We start from the raw sequence: 27,486 nt of genomic DNA on the forward strand, positions 1-27,486 counted from the left end.
CAGTAGAATTTTTTTTATCTATTCTACAGTTAATTGGGAGCGAGTGTAAAGCCTTTAGGACTGGAATAATATGTTCCGATCTCTTTGTTCTGGTAAGAACCCAAGCTGCAGCATTCTGAATGAGCTGCAGATGTTTGATCTTTTGAGGGAGTCCAGTAAGAAGACCGTTACAATAATCAAATCTACTGGAGATGAAAGCTTGGATAAGTTTCTCCTGGTCCGATTGGCGCATGCAACCCTTCAGTCTAGATATGTTTTTCAGCTGGTAAAAAGCTCCTTTAGTGATTGATTTTATATGATTGCTGAAAGTCAGGTTTGAGTCTATCAGCACCCCAAGATTTCAGACTTGGTCTTTGGTTTCTAAAGACAATGACTCCAGGTGTTTTCTAACAGCAATCCTCTTTATTGCCGAAAACAATTACCTCTGTTTTGTTTTGGTTTAGCTGAGGACATTTTGGTTCATCCAGTTGTTGATTTGCTCTAGATAGTGACACAATACGCTGATTGAACTGGTGCCATTTGGGGACATTGATATATATACCTGTGTCTCATCTGCATAACTGTGATAGGCAACATTGGCTTTCTGAAGCATTTGACCCAAAGGTAACATATACAGACTGAACAGAAGGGGCCCAAGGACTGACCCTTGAAGAACCCCACATCATGGCCTTCCGATCTGATTCAAAACTTCCAATGGTCACAAAGTAACTCCTTTTCTAAGACCTAAACCATTTTAGGACTGTTACATTTAATCCCACCCAAGTTTCCAACCTGTTCAACAGCATGTTATGATCAATTGTATCAAATACTGCCCTGAAATCCACTAAGACTAGCACTGACTGACACCTTCCCTGCGTCAATGTTCAATCTTATGTCATTTAGTACTTTGATAAGAGCTGTTTCTGTACTGTGATGAGGTCGGAATCCTGATTGGAATTGATCAAAAAGTCCGTTAGAGTTCAATAATTTGCTGAGTTGATTAAAAACCACTTTAAAAACCACAATAATATACAAGTGAAATCAATGTATATACAATCTATATATAGTAGACACCGCAGATACAGCAGAAAACTGTCAGTCTCACGTTGGATCAAAAAACGAAGAATAGAAATTTGTCCTCAAATGGGTTTTAAAAATGGACAGAGAGGGGGATTGCCTAACCTTTAATGGAAGGTCATTCCAAAGTGAAGGACCAACCACATAGAAGGCTCGATCCTTTCTGAGGCACCGCTTAGTCCTTGGCACATCAAGCAGCGCCTGGTCCGCAGAACTGAAGCACCGGGAAGGTGCGTAGGAGTGGAGGAGCTCAGAGAGGTACGCCGGTGCGAGGCCATTTAAGGATTTGTAAACAAATATAAGCATCTTCAAATGAACCCCAAAATTCACTGGGTGCCAGTGTTTGTCATATTTACTTTTCCTTTGCATCAGGACACAGAACTTCAAATGAAAATCTGAAAATGCTGTAGAATGCCAATCGTTACTCTGAAACACCAGAAATACAGAGACAAAGAGAGAAGGTTTGATGTACAGATCCTCACATCGACTTAAGTGTGTCACCTGTGCAGTTTCATGAAATGCATGCATTCAAAGATTTATAATTTATATTTACAGGTATATTTATACTACCTTGCCTGGACTGCATTCTAGAAAGAGTTAAACGCCTTTCCTCTTGCGCAATCCAATAGGCTGTGGTAGGTCCAGCGCCGCTCTGAAGGGAAAACATATCATATAGCATGTTTTCAAGTCACCGGCAGATCAGTTGAAAGAGCTCATTTTCACTCACTGACTTACCAATGGCCATAAAGTGTCCCTACTACATGATGTCAACCTTATATTAAAGGGACGGTGGGGCCTGGATGGCCATGTTTTCACTTACAAGTTCATTTCATACAATTTTTGATCAGGAAAATGAAAAGAGTTGCCATTGTCTATTTTATCTATTCATTTTGGAAGAATTAGGAAATAAGTGACTCCGTGAACAACGCCCCTTGATAATGAGCACAATGGCCGCGCCCCCTACCATTCTATCCTTGTTCGGCCGGAGTCACGCGAGGAACCGATTCCAAACTCTCCATTGGAAATCATTGTACTTTTATTGCTTATAACGTCCAAAAACGGCGATCAATTGGCATCAAAATTTATGTGAACATCCTTACTAATGCCCACTTCAACATATTAAAAGGATTAACCTCTCCATGGCTGATTTATATGAGAATGAGGAAATGTGGAAGTCAGCAGAGCTACATAGATTTAGGCTGGGACGAGCGCACACTGCTTCTTTGCTTGAAAAAAAACAAAAAAAACACTGCTTCTTTGTTTTAAAAAAAAAAGAAAAACTGCTTCTTTGCTGATCACGTTTAGAACGGGCGAGGCATTAAACACCAGTCAGGATATTAACAAACTGAAGTGGGAATGAGTAGACACATTTATTTGGATGAGGAATGGCCCCAGTTTTTCGACTTACAACGCGCCGTCCAATTTGGAAGGAAACAGCCGAAATGGCACGTTCCAATGCAGCCACACTCGGCTGTGCAGTCAACTTTTTGTTCGCTGTTCGATGAAGGCTTTCATCACTCTCACGTCGCTTCACTCAGGCAGAAGGTGGCGGCTGCAAGCAAGCAAGCAGGGACACTGCACGTGACTGCTTGCGAGGCGACATAAAGACACAGGCTCATCTTCACCTCCACACGCAGGGCGGACAGTGCGGAGCTAATGTTGCTGTGCTAACGCCTTTTGTTTAAACGGCCTGAAGCTAGTTGTTGCTATTAGCTGTCCCGTTATCCTACCTTTAGCCGGGAAGGGAAGAGGGGGGCGTAAAGCTCCAATCTGCCTGCAGCTGTGGCAAGCCGCCGTCTCTCTCCCTCCTGAGACACGAGTTTAGCGTCGCTAAATGTCAGAAATATAACCAGTTAGGGTTCGTGTGCGCATTCATGCTCTTGTCCGCTTCAGCTTGTGAAAGTGGAGGAGCAATTGCCACGGTATTTTTGATTTTGTGGAGGTGATCATGATGGGAACACGTTTTATGTCAATAAATCCAAACTATTGTGCAGAACACTTTTATACTTTCACAGGTTGAAGTGGACAAGAGTAGTAATGTGCATTTGCATTTTGGTGGCGATCGGTCGCCGTTTTAGACAACAGAACTGACAAAGCGAGCAATATTACCAAGCATGCTTTCCTCGCGTGACGTAGACCGCTGAGACCGAAAACATAACATAAACCACGCCCCTTTTTTGGGCGGGAAAATTTGTAGTAAACCTAATCCCCAAAAAATACATTAAATCACGACAGAGTCTTTTGAGGTGGGCATTTTAGTACTAATGTCATTTTTACATGCAAACCTATTATAAAAAAGAGCAAAAAGAGCAACAATCGACACCCTTCAACGTCACTTCCGTTTGCGTTTTTCCTGCCACGTCAGAGTTTGGACGTGGATGGTATCGATTGCACTTCTGCACTTTCGCCTTCGAATCTACCTCACCTGCGCGTTGCGTTTTTACTCTTTTTAATTTTTGGAGACTATTTTTATCTTATTTTTTATTTATTTAAATTTTTGTTAATCTCTGGGTCGCTTGATCTCGCGGACTAGCATACAGCTAGCGTGAGACGGAAACGGGCTAGCTTGGGGCTAGCTTGGAGCTAGTGTATTAAAATGCCTTCAGACGACAGCGACGAACACAATGGCCTGCTGGAGAAGGCAAATAAGACAATCTCTGACCTAAGAAGGGATATTCGTCGTCTCTCAGAGGAGCTCCATGAGAAGGAATCGGTCATCTCTTGCTTCGCGACCCGTTTCCCCGAACTCTCCGCGGTGGTCATGAGAAGGCGCGCTCGTGAAATCCTGTCGGCGACAATGACGGCTGAGGCGGCTGGCCTCTCGGACACGGCGAAGTGGGATCCAATTGCCTGCCCGGGGCCATCCTGCTCGACACCGTTGCAGAGTGACACCTGGGTCAAGGTGGTGTCCCGCGGCCGGAGGGCCGGGGAGCAACCCCACCGCCCCCAACTGGTCCTGGGGAATCGGTTCGCCGCCCTGGCGAGTGAGTCTCCTGTTCCCATCACTGCACTACAGCAGTCGGAGACACCGACTGCTGCGTCCGACGCTGGGGCTGTGCTCCCAGGGGCTCCCTCGGATTCCCCGCCACCCACGGCGACGACCTCGGCCGGGAACCCCATGTTGGGCGGGTCCGCCGGTGACACGGCCGTCCACTCACGCGTCGGGCTGCTCCGGGACGCGGTGTCCCGGTACAAGGGTGGTCGTCATCACCAGCATCATCGGCGACACTCATCGGTGTCATCCACCGTCTTCACTCGGCCTCGGCGGAGCCATCCTGGACAGTGGGGTCGTGAATCTTCCGCCGGTGGTGAGTCCCTTGGCGTTCCCTCCTCACGTCACCCACCGACCACCGTTATAATTGGCGACAGCACCATTAGACGTACTCACTATCCCGGCTGCGTCACCCGCTGTTTTCCCGGAGCGAAAGTCATGGACATAGTTAACATCCTGCCGGGTGTTCTTGACTCTCTGCCATCATCCATTACCCGGCTCATCGTTCACGTTGGGACAAACGAGACAATACGCCGACAGTCTGAGCAGACGAAGAGAGACTTTCACGCCCTCTTTGCCTTGTTAAGAACCTGCGATCTCTCGGTCTGGGTGAGTGGCATTTTGCCGGCATTGTCTCGCGGAGCCGAGCGCTTCAGCCGCCTTTTAAGCTTGAACACGTGGCTCCTACGCACTTGTGGCCACCTTGACTTTGCTTTTATTGACAACTTTAACCTATTCTGGAATCGCCCGTCTTTTTACCAGCCGGATGGTGTTCATCCGAACTCTCTTGGTAGCAAGATTTTAGCCGCTAACATCCACCATGTCGTAACCAATTCCACTCCCAGCTGACTCTTGTTTACCAATCATATTTCTTCTTCTACTCATAAACGCTGCAATGACAATGTCACTACCATCACTTACAGGCCAATACCAGCTGCTCACAGTACCACCACCCTCACTAGCTCCCCCTGCAGGCCCTCATTATCATTACCACTATCGGACAATTTTCCCATTGAAACCATCACCGGCAGACGCTTCCCTTGCACACACAAACAACGTGGTTTTAACAGTGGTAATCTAGTATATGTTAATACTGCTCATTCGTACCACCATGAGCGCACGTCCAGCACAATAATTAATCTGGCCGTGCTGAACGTGCGCTCCCTTTTAAACAAAACTTTTATCATAAACGACCTGATTTTAGACAATAATTTACATGGTATACTTTTGTCTGAGACATGGCTTGGTACAGATGCTCCAGTTGCTCTCAACGAGGCTTGCCCACCGAATTTTAACTTTTTATTTTCTACAAGGGATGGCAAAAGAGGAGGCGGGACTGCATCAATTTTTATTAATACTCTTTTATCAAAGGAGATCATTTTTAGCAGCTATTTATCGTTTGAACACCATGCCTTTGTTTTTAGCAGTCCCCCTATTCTCTGCATTACCGTCTATAGACCTCCCCATCATTCCACTTCTTTTATTACAGAATTTTCAGAATTCTTATCCATTTTATATTCCAGTTATAACAGAATATTAATAACTGGCGATTTTAATATACACATGGACAACATCTCGGACCCACTATCCAGAGATTTTTCAAACCTTTTAAACTGCTTGGATTTTAAACAGCACGTCTTGCAGCCAACTCACAACAGAGGACACACCCTGGATTTGGTTATAACCTATGGCTTGTCTGCTGGTGTGTCCTCTGTTGTTGACTTGGCAGTGTCAGACCACTACTGTGTCTATTTTAACATCGCCAGTTTTAACCATCTAGCAGTCCCGGTCAGAACAGTGAAGAAACGCTACCTATCTTCTGAGGTGGCAGCAAATTTTATCGAGATCTTAAAAAACACTCCTGCTGACATTTTACCTGCACCCTGTGATCTTATTGTTGACAATTTTAACCTACATCTTAAATCATCATTAGATTCAGTAGCTCCACTTTTAATTAAAACAACAAAAACAAAGACTGTACCCCCGTGGAGAAACAATGCTATCAAAATATCAAAGAGAAAATGCAGGAGTGCAGAGAGGAGGTGGAGAAAAAGTAAACTTACAGTACACTATGAAATTTTATGCGAACAACTGAAATCTTACAATAAAACAGTAAAACTGGCAAGATCTTCCTATTTCTCAAACCTCATTACAGTCAATAAAAACAACCCCAGGGTTCTCTTCTCCACCTTTGAACTTTTAACTAGTTCTGATTTTAATAAGTCCCCACAGAGACCAACAGATGCTCTCTGTGAGGACTTTGCAGACCACTTCAGAAGTAAAATCGATGACATAAGATCCAGTCTTTTAGCCCGTCAAAACACAAGTTTTAATAAACCCGGACAATCATATTTACATGAGGAAACACTGGAAAGTTTTGCCCTGGTTGATGCAAGGACACTTGTTCGAGTTTTCTCCCAGGTAAACCCAACAACCTGCCTTTTGGATCCAATTCCCACATTTCTTTTTAAGACATTTTATGGATTTTTTGAAGAACAAATTTTAAATATAGTCAATTGCTCTCTTCAGACAGGCGTCTTCCCAGCTGCCTTTAAAACGGCGGTGGTGAAGCCCCTTCTGAAGAAGAGCGGTTCTGACCCGAGCGTTTTTAATAACTACAGACCCGTATCCAACTTACCGTTTTTAAGTAAGATTTTAGAAAAACTGGTTTTCATCCAGTTGAATCATTTTTTAAATACAAATAATATTTTGGAGAAATATCAATCTGGTTTTAGGATGAACCACAGTACGGAGACTGCTCTTTTAAGGATCTTAAATGATATTAGGTGCACTGCAGACGTGAGAAAACTCACAGTCTTGGTGCTACTGGATCTAAGCGCTGCTTTTGATACAGTAGATCACCAAATTTTATTAAATAGACTTAAAAATCTAGTGGGCATCTCTGGTACTGTTTTTGACTGGTTTTATTCCTATCTCACAGACCGATATTTCTTTGTAAGTATGGATACTTGTTCCTCTAAAACTCATGAAATTAAATGTGGGGTTCCTCAAGGTTCGATTTTAGGCCCCTTACTTTTTAATCTTTATATGCTTCCCCTCGGGGATGTCATCAGGGGACACGGCATCAGCTTTCACAGCTATGCTGATGACACGCAGCTGTATATTGCCGTGTCTCCTGATGACACAGGACCCATTGATACCCTTTTAAATTGCATTTTAGATATCAAGTCATGGATGGCAGATAATTTCCTACAGCTCAATGAGGACAAGACTGAGGTCTTAGTTATCGGTCCCGAAGGTCAGAGAGAGAAGCTTTTACCAAAACTACACATTTTTAATCCCTCACACTGTGTGAAGAACCTTGGCGTCATTTTTGACTCTGAGCTCAGTTTTATTCCTCATATTAAAAATGTAACCAAGATTGGTTTTTATCACCTTAAGAATATCGCCAGAGTCCGCCCGTTTCTCTCTCAGGCTAACACGGAAGTGCTGATGCATGCCTTTATTTCCTGTCGTTTAGATTACTGTAATGCCCTGCTCTCTGGCCTCCCGAAAAAGAGCATTTCACCACTGCAACTACTGCAGAATTCAGCCGCTCGGGTGCTGACGAGAACCAGAGGGCGGGAGCACATTACGCCAGTTTTGAAATTGCTGCATTGGCTCCCTGTGTGTTTCAGGATCGATTTTAAAGTACTTTTATTAGTTTATAAATGTGTTAATGGTCTTGGGCCATCTTATTTATCTGATTTGCTTTTATCATACCAGCCCTCGCGGATCCTGAGGTCCTCTGGCGCCGGCCTTTTATTTATTCCAAGGGTGAGGACCAAAATGCATGGCGAGGCTGCATTCAGCCATTTTGGTCCTCACCTTTGGAATAGCCTGCCAGAGGATGTCAGGTCTGCAGAGACTGTTGATATTTTTAAGAGGAAGCTCAAGACACACCTTTTTAGTTTGGCTTTCAACAACTTTTAAATAATTTATCTTTTCTTTTGATTGAAGATAATTCTATGTTTTGCTTTGAATGTTTTAAAGCACTTTGAGTTGCATTTTTATGTATGAAAAGTGCTATATAAATAAAATGTGATTGATTGATTGATTGATATAAGTGCCAATGTTAAGTTCAGCCAAGTGTCTCTTTAATTGGAGTATAAAAGGAAGTATAAAGGCTTAAATAAGCCTTAGATGACGGAAGGTATCGAGAATGTATGTAAAAAGAAAAACATTTTAGACAAAACATTCATAAAACTGAGAACTAAAGATGCTGAAATCAATTTTGTGTATAGAATGTAGTATGTACAGCACAAACTTTGACAGACTGACTCTCTTTCGTAGGGTTGTTTTGAACAAATCCTGGAGTCCCTGAAAGAGCATGCAAACGTTGTGGGCGGAATTGCAGCTGGAATTGGTATTTTAGAGGTAAGTATGTGCAAGAGTGTTCTATACAATGTTACATTAGAGTAAACCAGTTTTGGGAAGTCAATCTTCAGTATAACATTTGATCTCCATTATTTCTACACCCTGTTAATTGACTGTGGACTGGATGCAATATATATGTGTATAAACAGTGCTGTGAAAAGGTATTTGAATGAATGAATAAATGAATGGATCTTTATTGTCATTGCACATGCACAAAATACACAGCAACGAAACTGACTTAACAGACAGAACCTGTCCAAGAAACATGAAAAACAATGATCCACAGAGGGAGACAGGACAGAAAGCCTTTCGGGACTCGCTTTTCAGCACCCTGAGATCTTAGATGAGAAAAGGAGGACACTAGGAAGGGGGAGTGGAAAAAAAAAAGACAAGGCTTGAGCCATGCTCCTTAAAGGGGAGCACAGTATGAACCTGGAAAAAATCCTCAGCACATACAGCCACATTGAAAAAGACATTTACAAACAGCTCTCACGACTTAAACGTGGGAGGCGGTGAGGATGGATAGAGGAGAGGGGTGGAACATGACAGAACCAGTTCGCAGCACAGGGGCCGTCATGGGGGAAGAGTGTGGGATCCACTAAAAGGCGGTGATGGTGGTGTTGCTGTATAGGGGAACAATAGCATCCAAAGCAGTAGTCTTTATTCAGATAAATGTGTTGGGAGCAGGCCGACAATCATTTCGGTCAGCTTTGAGTCTTTGCCTGTGACTCTCAGTGGGGCATCAATAAGCGGAATTCAATCGATTCTTCAAAACGAGACGCCAACTGCTCCTTGATGGTAACCATTTTACAAAGTAACTCAAAAATCGTATCCAACTTGCGGTTGAGTTCACTCGTACATAGGGTTGGGCACCGAAAACCCGGAATCGAGTGGAACCGGTTCCATCATTCTGGTTCTCCCGGAACCGTTCAGATTTTAGAAAGTTGATGCTAAGTTTCAATTCCTAGTTAGCCGCGTGGAAGAGCTACGAACGAAGTACGACTGATTAAAAAAACAAAATGTGTGCCTGCACGGCGCGCAGCTTCGGGCTACTGCCGCCGAACGTGACACAATAAAATGTTATCCGTCATCTTCGCGATATATATCGTCATTTCGCCCAGCTAGGGCACCAACTATTTCCTTCAAATAAGGACGCCTCTCCACATAACGTTTGCGTTTGCCAAACTTGACGTTTGAACACAATACCAACTTCAAACTAAGTAAGGAATACTTTAATATGGATTTTAAAGGGTCTGGTGTCGTTCAAAATTACAAGTACCTCTCTTCCGTTAATAGTTGCTCCAGCATACATTGGGACTTGTTTAAAAAATGAGCCAGCAGCGACTGTCACGCTCGCCTGGTCCTCATCCATTTTTCTTACATATTTCCGACACTAATCACATTACATTTCTGACTACATTTACATGGACACATTTATTTGGATTAAAAGTTTGATTGGAATAAAAATGCTTCAGTTACACAGTTCACACCCATTTCGGAATATTCTGACCTGATCAAGCCCATTCCGATCAAGATATTATTCCGACCAAGAAGGGTGGTTTATGTCAATTGATAATCTCATCAGCGCGCAGGAAAACACTTATTCTAGAATTTCGGAACAAACAGTCTTAACTACGAATGTCTGTGACGTCAGTATATGTGCTTCTGTTATTCACGGAAGACAGCAGAAAGAGAGTGGGCGAAGAAACGGTGGGCGCAAGACTGAACTGGTCTGTATCTCCATTGGGAAGTGTTAACTCGATGTAATAGCGCAAATGGGAGAATATGCAAAATAAAGCTAACATTTAAAATGGAAATGGATGGAGCAATGTTTTGTTGACCTGGAAGTTGCCAAGGCTTCTTCTTATTCTACTACTATTTGCTGTATATTTGGTCAATTTGCACATGTCAAAATAATTTGTTCTGATCGAGTATGCCCAATGCCCAATCAAGTACGATGTATTAACACGCAAGTCCTGATCGGATCAGTATTTTTAGTGTCCATGAAAACAGTGCATCCGATCATAATTTTAATCCGAACTCTGATCAGATTTAACCTTCCTTACGTATCGTATTATAGTGGTGAGCAGCCCGACCGACTCGTCGCGCATGTACATTCCCGAGTTCCTGTGACTGCAGCTCCGCTTTGCATTAATGACATAAAAATTTAATTATGACTATTTAAATAGTGAAAACAATGGGCATAATGCCAGGTTACTCTGTTGTAGGAAGAGCGTCCGCCACAACAAATGTCCATGGGGAAACACAGAACATTAGTTCTGGGTAAAGTAATATAAACATCCATCCATCCATCCATCCGTTATCTACCGTTTAACTGGGGTAGGGTCGCGGAGGCATCAGCTTCAGCATGGAAGCCCAGACGTCCCTCTCCTTAGCCACATCTTCCAACTCTTCCGAACTGGCGTTCCCTGGCCATCTGGGAGACATAGTCTCTCCAGCATGTCCTGGGTTGTCCTTGGGGCCTCCTGCCGGTCGGACATGCCTGGAACACCTCACCAGGGAGGCATCCAGGAGGCATCCTAACCAGAAGCCCAAGCCACCTCATAATTACCGTATTGGCCCGAATATAAAATTGTGTTTTTTGCATTGAAATAAGACTGAAAAATTGGGGGTCGTTTTATATCCGGGTCTAGACATTATACCCATTTACGACGCTTGATAGCGCCAGATATCATTGAAGCGAATGCTGAACTTGACTCCGCAGGCCAAAGCAACCCCTGTCACGTGAGGATGACGTGCTATGGGAGGAGCCAGAGGATGGGATTAAGGACAGCGACACTGAGCACAGCGAGGCAGATAATTGTTTGTGAGGAGTAATGTTCTGTCATGATAGCTCTCAGTTATTCTCAAGTTAAACCAGTTTGCATTATTTTATTGCAATGTTTTTCCTTATTCAGATTTGTTTCAAGACTACAGTTACAGTTAGACTTCACTTTGATGGTTAATGCAGTTATTGCAATTTTGTTGTTTGACCACAATAGATTGGTTTATTTACATTTCAAAAACCAGAAGCCATTCATTTACGAATGTGATTGCACTTTAGTTTACATATCTAAATGTTCAGATATTAAGATTTGAATGAGGCAAAATAACATGCCTTTTCTCTCAAATATATTGTTATAATCATTTGTTTCAGATGTACTGTAACTAATTTCTGTATAAAAATTAATTTGGTGTTCAAAAAAACTTTTTTCAAACTTGAGTCTTGAAAAAGAGGGGGTCGTCTTATAAACAGGGCCGTCTTATATTCGGGCCAAAACGGTAATTAATAGTTTGGAGGCATACATTTTAATTTCGACCAATTTTTGTGGTCGATGAAACCAAATTAATGGACTTTTTTTCCCCATTCATTCTTAAATTAGTTTTCCCTGTTCCAAGAAAGTTCTGACCAGCTTTCCATTCAATGGGTTAGCGCTCCCTCTAATCTATGCTCATGGTAACAAGCTTATGTAGGGAGACATAAACTGTTCAAGTCAGTGTCGAGAGAGATTCGTTAAGGTTCCAATACCCACTTCTGGAATGTCATCCCAGTCTAAATCAGCCTGCACCTCTATCAAGTAACCTTGTCAGAAATAAGATGTAATACCATAGCAAAAACTTACATCAGTAAAAAGCAGTGAAATAATATCTGATGGCTAAGCAACTTCATATTCGTTTTATTTATATTAATTAAAAAATATTACTATAATGCTACTAACAAGAATACTTACAAATACAAATACATTTGAAACAATTTTAAACAATTTAGAACAAATGAGCATTAGACATTTAACATTTTTTACACACTACTGATATTTTTATATATGCCTAGTACTGTACACAAGTAAAAGTATTAGGGTGCCAAAGGATTTGTTGTTTATTATTTAAACTCTCATTGAATATTTAATGTTTGACATCCCAACTACTAATATTGGGAAAACTAGCAGAATGGAGGAATGAAGCCAGTGATTCGATAATGATTACGTTTAGATTAAGCAACTCCAAGGTAAATAGAATTAAATTGTGACAGGTTGGGCTTTAGGAAATAAGGCATGCTGACTCTCTTTCTTGCTTTGCATTAGTATTTCATTTGAAGCTGTCAATAGTACAAAGTAATATGGATGTTTTCTGACTGTGCAAAAGAAGTTAAATAATCCATTTAGCCTTTCGTCTCACACTGAGGTCTGAATAAGAAAATTTAACCTTAAGCAGACACACACACGCAATGTGGTGAAATAGAAATAACTTGGGACAATATCATCGCGGCTGGATATACTGAGGACTCCTGGATTAAGCGGAGGACTGTATGCCTGGCTATTTTTCTGTCGAGGATGTCAACAATGCAATCATAATTGGAATTCTGATAACAGGCATTCTGCTGTTTGGAGTTGGCAGTTTCCTGATTTATTGCAAAGTTTGGAAGATGATGGTTGCAACACAGAAAATGAGGAAGCTGCCGGTTATGACTGAGGGCCTGTGTTGTGTTATCAAAACTCTGACTCAGGTGATGAGTGAGCTCAATTTCAGGCTGGATGCGATTCCGGAGCTCCTTCGCAAAATGTCACAAAGATAACTGAAAAACTTAAATTTACCAGCTTTTAGTAACATGGTTTTTAACAGATCAAAATAATCAGCAGTCTCAAAAGACTTAATTTTGCAAAAAGTCAATTAAATAACATGCCACCTAAACATTGCATGGTTCAGAATATAATCAAAGTAGAAAAAACAGTGACATGCAGGCTTCACTCAAAATAAACTATTCAATGAGTTCCTGAATTGAAATGACTCAGGAACTTGGTTTATTGCCTTGCGCATACACAAACTATCTGTGCATTTGTCAATGAGAAAAAAGTCACTGTTAATCTTTTTGTGAATTATAAAATGATATAGTGGGTCTGTTGCCCACAAGTGACCTACAATTAGGGTTGCCAACCGGAATTGTCCCGTATTTAGAAATATAAGTAGGCGTCCCGTATTGAGTTGTAAAGGGACGCACTTTGTCCCGTAATATCGTGAGAGTAAAAAATAGTCTGTAAAATGTCGATGGAATCAATGAACAACAATATATGTTCATATGACAATTTACGGTAATGGTCCTAGGACCTCTCTGCTCTATGACCAATGAGCTGACAGCATATTTTTACACGAGTATGACGATACCGAATCCGCTCATATTATTGGTCGAGGTAATGCCGCTTGCCAAACTCGATGGCGGAAGACAAACAAAGCAGCGTGAAATCCGTGAATGACACGGTGACACTCCTTCGAGCAGCAATGCGACCGGCAGAAGCACTATTCCTCCGCAGAAATGATTGCAAAAATACAGAGGACTTGAAAGCAGAAAACCCCATGGGTCGAAAAAGTGAGAGAAAATATCTATGAAGTGCACTGCACTGTTTGCCAGCGCACTTTTTCTATAGTCCATGGTGGATTGACTGACCTCAAACAAACTTTCAGTGGTGGAGACATACGGAAGGCTCAACAAAACTAGGGGAACCCGAGACAAATTTGTTGTCCACCAGGTAACGCCAGAGCTATATATGGTATGTACGGTATGTAAATAATTATTTTTTTTAACCCTCTGATCAAGGTTAATATGGGAATATGCAATTTATGTCAGCATAATAAGAAACAATAATTTTGGGGTGGAATAGACAAGTGCATTGAACAGACAGGTAATTAATTTGATGACATTGATGATTAATAGATAAAGAATACACGCACACACACACACCGCCTTAAATTAATTATAAGTTCAAACAGATATGCATAATTTTTACTGTACAGGCAGTCGATATACTACACCATCCATTATCTTCCGCTTATCCGAGGGCGGGTCGCGGATCAGCAGCTTCAGCAGGGAAGCCCAGACTTCCCTCTCCCCAGCAACATCTTCCAGCTCTTCCGGAGCCAGGGAGGCGTCCAGGAGACATCCTAATCAGTAATCAGCCCGAGCCACCTCGACTGGCTCCTCTCAACGCGGAGGAGCAGCGGCTCGACACAGCGGCCGAACTTCTCACCCTATCTCGAAGGGAGAGCCCGGACACCCTGTGAAGGAAACCCATTTGACCGCTTGTATCCGAGATCTTGTTCTTTCGGTCATGACCCACAGCTCATGACCATAGGTGAGAGCAGGAACGTAGATCGACTGGTAAATTGAGAGCTTCGCCTTTCGGCTGAGCTCCTTCTTCACCACGACAGACCGATACAGGGTCCGCATCACAGCAGACGCTGCACCGACCTGTCGATCTCCCGTTCCATCCTACCCTCACTCACGAACAGGACCCCAAGATACTTGAACTCCTCCACTTGAGGCAGAATCCCATCCCCGACCTGGAGAGGGCACGCCACCCTTTTCCGACTGAGAACCATGGTCTTAGATTTGGAAGTGTTGATTTTCATTCATAAGATATACTACACTTGAATTATAAATATAATAGAAAAACAGTCTTTTTTTTTTTATTTTATCATTGTTCTTCGTCCAATCAAATTTGTTTACAAAGTTCTGATGGGCAGCACGGTGTTCAACTGGTTAGCACGTCCGCCTCACAGTTCAGAGGTCGTGGGCCCCGGCCTCCCTTTGTGGAGTTTGCATGTTCTCCCCGTGCCTGTGTGGGTTTTCTCCGGGTACTCCGGTTTCCTCCCACATTCCAAAAACATGCATGGTAGGTTAATTGGACATTCTAAATTGCCCCTAGGTGTGATTGTGAGTGCGGATGTTTGTTTGTCTCTGTGTGCCCTGCGATTGGCTGGCAACCAATTCAGGATGTCCCCCGCCTACTGCCCGACGACTGCTGGGATAGGCTCCAGCACTCCCCGCGAGCCTTGTGAGGATAAGCGGTATAGATAATGGATGGATGGATGGAAGTTCTGGTGGGCGGGACCAGAGCCAGCAGTCTGGTTCTGCCAAGGCAGAAAACTCTTTGCCCTTGGCAACACAACCTTCTAAATTATGGATTAATAAATATATTATACAGTATATATATGAATTAATTGCAGATATCAATACTTCAGCTTGAGGATCCATACTTAAAATTGAGCACTCTGGATCGGAATATTGATATTTTGTTATCAATCTGCCCAACCCTAGTTGAAGGCAGTCAGGTCGGCCGTCCCTGCCGATGAGGTGTCCCTTATTTATTTTTCCGGGAGTTGGCAACCCTACCTACAATGCTGTGGCAATAATGCCACTTATACTGCGCTGTGTCCGCCTTGACTTTATTCAATGCAGTTAGCCTCGTAAACTCACCATAGTCTTCCGATTGCTTGTTCTTCAAATGTTGGATTAAGTTGGTTGTATTGAAATGTTTGGACATGCTCCCCGCGCGAGGTACCTATTCATGTCAGATACAGTATTACAAGATGGAAACTCCACACAGCAGACAATGCTATGTTCACACTAACTGCGGTGGGAGCATTTCTGGCAGCGCGTTTCAATTGGATTGGAGTCAAGGCAGCTCGCGCGGGCAGGCCGCGGTTGCTGCGGCGCGGCATGAATGATGCTTTTGGAGCGGTGGGACGTCGTTGCATATTAAACAAATAAACTTTTTTGCCATTTCGTCTCGCGGCAGCCAATCAACATCGGGCATACTACGCCACACACAGCCAAACAGCGTCCTGTTCACTCAGCGTCTTTTTTTTTTTTTTTTTTTTTAATTAACCTTTTTTTAATTTTTTTTTTTTATTTTATTTATTTTTTCATTATCATGTTTCAACAAATCTCAAATACAAACAAATAAAGCACCACAGTGTTATAATCAAATGACAGGTACAAATGCAAAAATACAAACAAAAAAACAAAACAAAATCATAAATAAATAAATAAATAAAATAAAACTACACAGAACAAGGGGCATTGTCAGAACTCATCAAAAAAGGGAAAACAAAAGTTTGTCAAACAGTGACAACAAAATATTACCTTAGCTCAAAATCAGACAAGAATGCTTCAAGAGCACTGGCATTTTTCTGTTCTATTAGCTTCAAAGATTTTACAAATAGACTAATCTCATTCTTCAAGTGAGATATAGTAGGTTATAGTAGGTAATGTTTTCACATTACTAATAAATTATTGATTCCAAAGTCTATTTTATTATTGTTAATAGTTATACCAAATTGGATCTCTTTCATTATTAACATAGCTAATTGAATCCCCTTGTGTTGTAGCCAGTCGTGAAAATCCTTCCAAAATTTCTGTATTATATCAGAGAAGAAAAGATGTTCCAGGTTTTCACTTTCAGTTTCACAGAAAACACATTTCCCAGTTTCCATTTTGAATTTATATTTTAGATATTCATTTGTTGGGTAAATTTTGTTTATGATTTTGAATTGTTTTTTCTTCATTTTAAATGGGATCGGAAAAGACAGGTAATTGCATTTGATCTTAATTTCTTCTTTTTTAAAATCTTTTAAGATGTAATACATTTTTACAGAGTTTGGGAAACTACAATTTTGTAAATGATGTTTTAAAAATTTGTTATTACACTTGGGATTATAAAAATCCACGCCACCAATCCAGAGTTGTTGCAAAATTAGGTGTAACATCTGAATAGTATACATCTTGTTGCACCATAGAAAAAAGAGATAATGGAATAGCTTTTACAGTTTGATTGTACTTGGATTGAAATTTCTCACAAAAATCAGCATGTAGTAGAATATTACCCTAATCATTCAAAAAATGTGCAACTGCCCATGTACCTTTAGACAACCAATCTTGAATAAAGATAGACTTCTGTTGAGGGTTATATATCTATTATTCCATATTGGAGAGTTATGTGTGAATATATGTGTAAAATTATGTTTAAAGATTAGTTTCCAGTAAAGTAGTACCTGCTGATGAGTCTCACTGGTAATTTATTCATCTCAAAATCACATTTTAAAACAAAGTCAATTCCCCCCAATTTTTCAAAAATCAAGTTGGGTATGTGATACCAAATAGAGTCGTAATTATTGAGATGATAGGTTTTTAGCCATTTAAGTTTTAATATACCATTCATAGAATCAAAGTCTATGGCATTACCGCCTCCATCTTCATAACATTTAATCATATCATTTTTGCCTATATAGTGACATTTATTTTTCCAAATAAAATGGAAGTTCAAGTTATTAATAACTTTAATCAATTTATGTGATATAGGAAGGGAATACGGTATATATTAATCAAGAAAGACTGTCCATCTTGGTCAACAATATTCTCCCAAAGACTGAGATATGTCTTTGCAACCATCGACTAAGGATTAGTTTGCATTTGTTGATGTTATCCCAAATATTCATCTTTTCAGACACCTTTTATAATTATCCCCAAATATTTAACCTCTTTCTTGACTTTTATTTTAAATAATAATTGCATAGCATGCTCGTTCAGAGCGAATAATTCACATTTATTTAAATTTAGTTGTAGGCCGGATGCCTTTGAAAAATAATCAATTGTTTGCAGAACTAATGGAATTTGAGCTTCGTTTTTCAAAAACAGGGTTGTATCATCAGATAGCTGACTTATTATTAATTGTTTACCCATTATCTCAATCCCTGCAATTGCACTACTTTTAATTAATATTGATAACATCCCTGCAACCATTATAAACAAGAGGGGGGAGCTTCCACAGCCCTGGCGAATACCTCTATTTAAGTTGAATCTCTTACATGTGCCATGACCTAAAGAAACCGAACTATTTATATCAAAATATAACATACCAATGGTGCTAATAATTTTTTTCCCAAAACCAAAATGATTAAGTGTTTCAAAAATAAAAGGATGTTCAACAGAATCAAATGCCTTGTAAAAATCTAAGAAAAAAACGAAAACTATTTTCCTCAATAAGATCACTGTAATCAAGTAAGTCCATTATTGATGCATTCTAGTAACGCATTAAACAATATTTCTCTAATCTCCTTCCAAAAAAATTTGAAAAAATTAACGGTTACACCATCAGAACCAGGGGATTTATTTAAAGACATTTTTTTGAATAGCCGCATCCAACTCCTCAATTTGAAGGTCGGATTCACAAAGTTCAAAGTGTGTTCTTTCGATTTTGGGAATTAAATGAGATATATTATCAAAAAAGTTGTTACAATCAGTCGTTGAGAAATTAGAAGAATAAAATTTTGAGTAAAACTGAAAAACTTCATTTTCCAAAAGTTTGGGGTCCTTACATTCCTTTCCTTCAATTAACAAACAAGAAATATAATTGTATTCCTGTCTTTGTTTTTCTAGATTAAAGAAATAAGTAGAGTTTTCTTCTCCTGCATCAATCCATTTTGCACGGGATCTCACAAAGGCACCTTGTGCCCGATTTAGGTAACGTTCATCTAATTTGGTTTGTAAATCCATACATTTGTTTTTGTTTTCTTGAGAAAACGTATTTGTACTGCAGCATTGATTTATTTCTTGTATGAGATTATTTTCATAGGTTCTTAACTTTTGGTTCAGGGTTTTACTAAATTTAATGCTGAAATCTTAATTTTGTATTTACAGAATTCCCATTTATTGATAAATCCCGTAATTGAGTCATTTTTTGTAATATTTTTGATGATTACTCTAACCATTTTGCAGTAATCTTCATTTTGTAATAGTTTAGCATTACATTTCCAATAATATCTTTTGTGACTTTTTCTGACAGATGGTTTCAACTGTAACTCTATCAAACAGTGATCTGAAAGAGGAGCAGTTGATATGACAGCCCTTGTTGTAAGACCTATTATATCATCACTTCCAAGCCAATAATCAATTCTAGACTTGCATGTACCATTGGGTTTAAACCACGAGAAACGTTCAAGTTCTGGATTCATGTTTCTCCAAATGTCTGTTAAGTTATTGTTTGCCATGAAGTCATTTATTATATTATTATATTGTGGTTTACCAACTCTGGGAGGCCATCTGTCTAGCCATTCATTAGGTGTCGTGTTCCAGTCTCCTCCTAACAAAATATAATTGATGGGATATTGACCTTTAACTTCTAATGTGGTATTTGTTAAGGCTTCTAACATTGCTCTATTTTGCATATCATTATTGTATCCATACACATTTGAGATGATAAGAAACAAACCTTCTACTTTTTTCACAGCTGTCAACCAGTGTCCTTCTGTATCAGTCCAGTGGGTCAGAATCTCTCCAGGAAAGTTATTGAAGCACATAGCCACTCCTCCAGATCTTGTAAAACCGTGGCTAAACAGAATCTTGCCTCCCCATTATTTTGTCCAAAAAGTCACATCCTTATCTGAAGAGTGAGTCTCTTGTAAAAATAAGCAGTTGGATTTTTGCCCTTTACAATACAAAAATAATGCATTTCTTTTAACAATTTCGTTCAAGCCCCTAACATTTAAAGAACCAAATGAAAGTGAAGCAATAAACATGAACTATGAACAATTGGAATAAGGAACAAAAAAAAAAAAAAAAGGGGGTAAAGGGGTTTAACCTACTTGTGAGAGGCAATCCTTGTCATGGGATGTCATCAATTCTGTCATCAATTTTGTCATCATAAAGTAATATCTCAATTTCTGTCGTCATGAAGATTTAATGCACTTGCAGTAGTAGAAGCATAGCAGACAATTTCTGTATACAGTGTGCTGGTAGTCACGGAAGCAAACAGCTTTTGACCGTGCTCATAGTCTAAGTACATGTTATCCACCCGCTGTACTGAATGACGTTGCTCACTTTGTTGGATTACAAAACATTCAATACAAGAAGACAAACAAAGGAACTTTGAGTCCGTGTGAGTAATTCAAAGAAATTCAAATCATGGATAAGAAGATGCTACTATGGATGAGTCAGAACTGCCTTCGACTACCAACATTGAAAACTTGTCTGGTGCGGGTTTTTTCTCTTTCTAAGCCTGTGCACCACATCCACAGCATTCTCCATCTTTGGTCCAAAATCCGGAACAATCTTCAGTAAAAGGTGTATGATGACTTCTCTAATATTTTCATCACTCCTCTCCTTAACACCTTTCACCCGGAGACACCATCTCATGTTATATATCGTTCAAGATTTTTCACTTTTTCTTGAAGCTCATCATTTTGTTTCACCAAGCGTTCATTGATCTTTTCCATTTCCAGCATTTTCTTTTTAGCTCATTCTAACTCCATCCATCCATTATCTGTACCGCTTCTCCTCACAAGGGTCGCGGGGCGTGCTGGAGCCTATCCCAGCTGTCTTTGGGCAGTAGGCGGGGGACACCCTGAATTGGTTGCCAGCCAATCGCAGGGCACACAGAGACAAACATCCGCACTCACAATCACACCTAGGGGCAATTTAGAGAGTCCAATCAACTTACCATGCATGTTTTTGGAATGTGGGAGGAAACCGGAGTGCCCGGAGAAAACCCACGCAGGCACGGGGAGAACATGCAAACTCCACACAGGGAGGCCGGAGCCGGGATCGAACCCACGACCTCTGAACTGTGAGGCGGACGTGCTAACCAGTCGACCACCGTGCCGCCTTCATTCTAACTCCTCTGACTTAAATTGAACTGTCTTTGTCAATTTAGCAATCATAGCTGTATTCTGTCTGTTTTGTTCTCGAATATCATAAAGCTGTGTCTCCATCCCGGTCACACGCTTGGTCAGTTCCGTTATTGCGTCAAAAATGGTATTGTTGGAAACTTGACCATCATCCTTATTCTCATTTGGTTTAGATTTCTTGTCTATTGTCTTACTTGGAGTTGAGGGAGCAGAGTCGTCGTTACGACCACGTTTTGTCTCTGTAGTCACCTCCATCGCAGAGTAGTTGTGTTCATAAACTTCTAGTGATTTTTGCGGCGTTTTGGAAGTCGGAGGGACCGGAGGCTGTAGTTTTGCAGGTTTAATACGCGTAGTAGTGTTAATCTTCTCAATCTGGGTGGAAACCAATGATTTTTTTACAGCAAAAGTTACAGTCCAAAGCTAATGAAAGCGTAACCTACTCGTCTGCCATCTTGGTGCCTTTTCTTTTTACCGTGTGGCTCTGTTTGGCTGCATATGACACACCGCACACATCATTTTTGTGAGTACGAATCAAAATTGTAAGAGTTTGACTTTTTTTCTTATAAATAATAATTAAATAAAAACTGTGAGTGCCATTATTTTGTGAACTCTCGCTTCTACGACTACGAATCTTCACTACGCACAAATTGCCAACTGAGGACGAATCACTTTTGTGAGGACGAATCTGCACAACATGCAAATTAGGATGACGTCACGCAGAACACAGGCAGGTCCGAAGGGGAGCTAATCGATCCGCGATTCCTCTCCCCGCACATGCGTAGAGAAGAAAACAAAGGTGGCGAACGCGAACGGATTGGACGGCGCTTCCAGCGGCTCAGGAGATGCATCTTCACAGCAGGTAAAGTCAGCAACGTGTATACCCAATTTATTAATATGTATTTCATAACGTCGTTTTGTCTCAAATAATAGCTTTGGACTCAGGCTTACGGCGATAGATTGCAATCTAATGATGCGTTTCACTGTTAGCATTAGTACTTGGCTAAGTGACCCTCACAATTTAGATTCATACTCTCAAGAAAATAAGTCAAACCCTCACAAGTTTGATTTGTACTCACAAATTATAACTATTAAGGATACGAATCTTTAATCACGGATATGCAATTTACTATTACGGATACGAATCTTTAAATCACGGATATGCCTTTTTGACAGCGATCTTACGTCATACAAACGCATCATTCACACCGCCCCGCACGCAACCGCGCCCGCCCGCGCCAACAAAATTGACTCCAATTGAAACGTGCCGCCAGAAACGCTCCCACCGCAGTTGGTGTGAACGTAGCAGTCGCGCCTCCGCAGTGAGCAGAGGGGGAGACGCAACACGGCTGTAGGTTGCGAAGCATGAGCTGCGGGTTTTGATCGGCAATAAAAGGCTTTGATCGAATATTCCAATCACGTAATAATTCACGAAAATCGATCGATCATGATCGGTGCCCGATCGATCGGAGCATCCCTAGTTTGCCAACGGTAAAACGGTTTGGAAATGTCTGGCGAACGTCTTTGCAACTATTTGCAACACTGAACGGACCCTGACAACAAAAGCATTTGCTGCAAGCGAACACAATTGCAAACCTCCATCGCTCAGTGAGATATGGGCTTTATTTCACTACTCAGCTTGATATCAGTGCTCATGATTATCAGTGCATGTTTATGCTGGAGCATAACTTTTGAGTTGAATAAATGCACACAGAAGCTCATGATTATCAGTGCATGTTTATGCTGAAGCATAACTTTTGAGTTGAATAAATGCACACAGAATGCCAGTGTTCAGCCTGAAGCACATCAAATTTAGGCTGAAGAAGTGCGCCCCCCTCAAAAAATGAAATGCCCCCCTGCCCCTGTAATTTCTTTCTGTAGCTGGATCTTACAATCTTATCATCAATGACTCGTGTCAGCTACCACTACCCCAACCTTCCCTCTGTTGCAGTGCAGGTATTATGTGGAGGATGCAGTGCACCTAGTCAAGGCTGTGATCGGCCGCTCAGTGCGTCTGGACTGTAACTTCTGCCCCCGCCCGGTACCCCCTTATCCCCTTCCACATGAGCAAGTACTTGAGTTTTTATTGTGATGTCTTACAACATGTGGCTGTTTTGATGAGGTTTTTTTTTTTTTCCAAACCCCACACCGTGCATCTTACATGAGAATAGTTTGGACTGGGTTATCTTTGTCTGATATGTACATTAGGCTTGATGATCTTCAACATTAAAGTAGGGAAACTCTGCACACACACACACACGTGTGTACACAAACACACACAGTACACTGGAACTTCAGCGTAAAATTCAAGAGTCAATGGCCAGAAGTTGCCGAAAACACAGTATTTCTGGGACATACTATATTAAATATTTGGTTTAAATCACTAACTTATGTAAACTAAAATGAGTTTGTTTCTCGTCATATTTCTCATATTTCAGTTTGCATTTTCCATTAAAAGAACTTTTTTGGTAACACAGCAGATCACCAACAGCAAATTAAACATTTAATATCTTATTTCCCCAGATTGCTGCCATGATAGTGTCAATGTACTTGATCTGTTGCATGGACAAAAGGGTAAGTTGAGACGGCAAAGGATGAAAGCCAAGCAAACACGAATGGATCAGGATGGAATTCCTTTATGCAGTTTTCTAAATTTCATCACCATCAATTGGCAATTTAATTTAGCAATTTAATGTGTGTGCTTTTTCACTTGTATCCCGCTGATGCCTTTATTTCCTACTTCAGCTGACCATATTTAGAAAACTATGACACTGAAAAAACAAAATCACTCACAGTAGAAAAAATAAAAATGGACATGAAGAGGAAATCAAAAGACTTTATTTTTCAAGAGGAATCTTTTTTTTAATTTTTTTTTTAGTGCCAACTAAAAGTAAATGTCGGTGTTCTTGCTGCATAAAAGCTTTTGAGAAAAATTCCCTCTACAAATAAAACATGTTTTTGGCCAGTAATAAAGGTGATTTGAATATGTCATCACACAAAATTACATATGTAGACCAAGTTTACAACATTCTTCTATTCTATACTGTTCTGTTGTTTTTTTCCCTACTTGTTTGAAGCTAGAGTGCTAACCATAGCTAGTCGTTTAGGGCACAATTTTTGTGTTGTTTCTTCCTGTCTGCCAATCAGTTTTAATCATTTAGTGAAATTATTGAAGAAATAATAAACCTTTGGACTGCAAAGATACTGTCACAAAATGCATTTGCTTTTTTTCAATTTTCCATCTGAATTATTTCATCAGTATATTTTCTGTAAACACCAGGATTACATACTTCCTTTTTCACACTCCAATTCCAATGAAATTCCAAGTTGAACCTTGGGCTGGAGGACACAAAGTTCATGATTTCCAAAAACAATATGAAATGTGAACTCATGACCGCAGCACACTTTTTCACTTTGCGTCAATTTGTTTCAATTGAGCTCGGCCCAGAGAAGCTGAGAGCATTTCTGGGTGTTGTTGATAAAGCTTTCACTTTACATATCAGAGTTTATATTGCATTTGTATATGTTGCAACGAAGTTTAAATGACAATGCTTTTCTGAAGTGTTCCTGAGCCCACATGACAATTAAAAAAAGACAGCATCATTGTGTAAAGAATGATGCTGTCTTTTTTTATTAATGCATTAATAATTATTTTATTAATGTTTTTAATGCAGTGCTGCCTAAGGCAGGGGTCCCCAACCACCATGGACCGGGCCGCGGTAACTCCCCGCCTTCTCTCGGCCCGGAAGCCAAGTTGTCTCCATAAATGCACAAGCTAGCAAATGAGTAAAACAAATAGACATTTAGGGCACCACTCATACCCCCCTGCCCCCGAAACCAAGTTGTCTCCGTTGCGTAACGCTAATATTAAATGCACAAGCTAGCATCTCCGGCGCGTAATGCTAATATAAAATGTTGTGCATTTACTAGCAAATGAGTAAGACAAATCAATGTATTGGGCACCAATTTTTTGTGGCTGAAATGCAAAGCTGGGCACTTTACCCTTTTTTTGCCGGTCCATCCTCCGTCCGCGACCTGGGTACTCTTAAGGCCTCGTCCCTCCGTCCTTATTCATAAAAATTATTGCCCCCGACCCTGTCCTTAATCCCGCCTCCACGCGGGAGAGACACTGCTAACGGCAGAGGTTTATTTAAAGTTTATTAGCTGGCTAATTTACTACTCACACCCGCTGTGGACACGCTTCAAACACGCTTCAAACGCGCATACTTACTTCCATTGGGAGCCCCGGTGGGAATGAACGCTGTGCACTACACACGTTCGGTCTGCATGGAGGGGAGTGGCAGCCCTTCGATTGTGATGTGGAAGCCTTTTTTTGTTTTGTTTTGCCAGTCGTTGTCTTCTACCAAGCAAAACCTTTCCCTCTCCGAGTATCTGATGCGTGGAATAAAGCTGCTGCGGCATTCAGGTTTCAAATTTCCGCCAGCGCTCCTTCTTCTTCGTTTCATTCCTCTTCTCCTTCCTTTTGTGGCGACCAAACATGCACAGTGCACAGCGGTTGGGTAACTAGTGGTCCGTTTGAAGCGTTCTGAGGCAATTTTTGTTTGCCCATTTCAGGCCTCTTTATACTCCTGCAGGCGGCATCCGCGAGCACGTCAATGCAACACTGCTGCTCGCAGTTTGCCTTTATACTCGCGCACAACCCATACGCGTTGTTTTGAAAGTCTTAGTTTCATTCCAAGTCGTTTACTGTCAAGGGACCTAGATGACTGGACGATGCATTTAATTGTATTGCGAAAATGATCTGGAAGGTGGCGGCAAAGGTGGTACGTGCGTGTGTAGCTTCTTTATACACACATATGTGGCATAACACCCATGCCGCTGCCAAACTAGTTTGCTTCGCAGCAGCAACAAGCTGCGTGGTGGATCCTCACCTCCGTGGCGACAAATAAATTGCAGAGCCGGGGCAAACTACGTCATCGCGACATGTGACATAACGGACCGATCACGAGAGCAAATGCGCGCGGCGTCGTATACGCAACAACAATTTCTCACGTGTCCGTGGCTTGTGTTTTTAGACCTGTCGCCAACTTGTCTAACAGCACAATGCGTCGGTCATGTGATGCAATGCGCCCAACCAACGCGGGAGTATAAAAGAAGCTTTTCGCCGGGTAGGTTGAGATGAACTTTGGCTACCCCGTGACCACGTCACACGCATGAAGGCCGATTAGTGGGCCGGACTAAAATCCACTTCCGCCCTTGCTTAGTCCGCCCCTTTTTTTCAAACGTGTCAGCCCCCGTCCTCCACCCCAAAAATGGGTGTCGGACCCAGACGGATCGTTCCGCCCCCAGGACGGATTACCCAGCTCTGCTGAAATGCATGCTTGCAAACCCTCATAATTTTACCGGGAGAATCCCTTATTTTACTGCTCTTGCTGGGAGAATCCCCTATTTTACTGCTCTTGTTGTGTATCCTCTCTGCACCACAGTGTTTTATGTTAATTTATTGATCAACATTGTGTATTAAGGCATTTTTTTGTTTATTATTATTATTTATTTATTATTTATTTATTGTTTATTGATTGTAAGTGCTTTGTTACAGCTCCAGCTGTTATGAAATGCGCTATATAGATAAAATGGTATTGTATTGTATTTTATAAGACCAGCACTGATCTGCTATTCTTGAACTTCATTATTAAACTGATAATAAGTAGAAGGACTTGGTCAAACAACAAATATCTTTGATTCATGTGTTACTAAAACTCCCACTCCACCCTTAATGACTGTAACCTTCTGGGTGTTCTGAGTGATAGATGTACAGTAAGTACGACGTTAGCTAGGTGAGCCTGGAGCAAGAGATGTCTGCTAAACACAACGTTAATTAAATTTGGCTTCCTTCATATGCAAAACAACATGCAAAAAAAACCACTGCGGTTTGCAAATTCTGTGGCCTTCAACTCACTGAAACGGCAGGGACAATGTCGAACTGTAGACGTTTCCGCATCTCAAAAGAAAAACACAGGTATCCTTACTCTTAGTAACACAAACAATCTAATTTTGTTTTTCAGAGATGAATATTTCTAGGAAGAGGTCTTAATTCCATGTTAAATAGGCTTTAACAGTCATATATTATATTTTGGCTGTAGCTTAGGACAAATCAAATACATATGTTATTTATTCACTCTTCATTTTTAAATACATGCAAGGATTTATTGTTTGCAAAAATGTCATTGGAAAAAAAATGACATGAGATTTTTGCATGTTGTGCTTTGAAGTAGAGGCAGTCATTGAGGTTTGGGCTGTCAAATGCACTCAAAACAATGGTCATGGTCCATAATGTTTTGCGTGTGTGTGTGGAGGATGTGGCTGACGGGTAAGTTGATACATACAGCCTAGTTGTTAAAAAATTGAGTAATGTAATCCAAGTGCCATAATATTAAAGTAATATAACTTGAATACGTTTAATATACTGGATTACTATATATACTGTGTAATTTATATATATATAATATATATATTATATATATATGTATATGTCTATCAAATCAAATCAAATTTTATTTATATTGCACTTTTCCCACACAAGATACAACTCAAAGTGCTGTACATTAAAAACATCAAAATACAGCATAAAAACAGAACCCGCTCCC

General features: G+C 40.8%; 1 protein-coding gene across 6 annotated transcripts in view; it reads left to right on the plus strand.

Moving 5' to 3' along the window:
* The window catches only part of LOC147138023 (tetraspanin-1-like), a 75,628-nt gene that overhangs the window by 20,446 nt on the left and 27,696 nt on the right, over positions 1–27,486 (plus strand). For 2 of the 6 annotated variants that reach the window (XM_086047509.1, XM_086047513.1), the window contains 3 exons: positions 8,342–8,425; positions 23,402–23,452; positions 24,553–25,587. In XM_086047509.1, the coding sequence (XP_085903635.1) occupies positions 8,342–8,425; positions 23,402–23,452; positions 24,553–24,657 (240 nt within the window). In that variant the 3' untranslated portion in view covers positions 24,658–25,587. Of the gene's footprint in view, positions 1–8,341; positions 8,426–18,635; positions 18,720–19,041; positions 19,728–23,401; positions 24,178–24,552; positions 25,588–27,486 lie in introns of those variants that run through there. The other 4 variants (XR_015088997.1, XM_086047511.1, XR_015088998.1 and 1 more) reach the window with 4 other exon arrangements.

This window comes from Filicampus tigris, chromosome 12, assembly GCF_054856515.1.
Source record: "Filicampus tigris isolate MCC_2025a chromosome 12, RoL_Ftig_1.0, whole genome shotgun sequence".
Classification (NCBI taxonomy): domain Eukaryota; kingdom Metazoa; phylum Chordata; class Actinopteri; order Syngnathiformes; family Syngnathidae; genus Filicampus; species Filicampus tigris.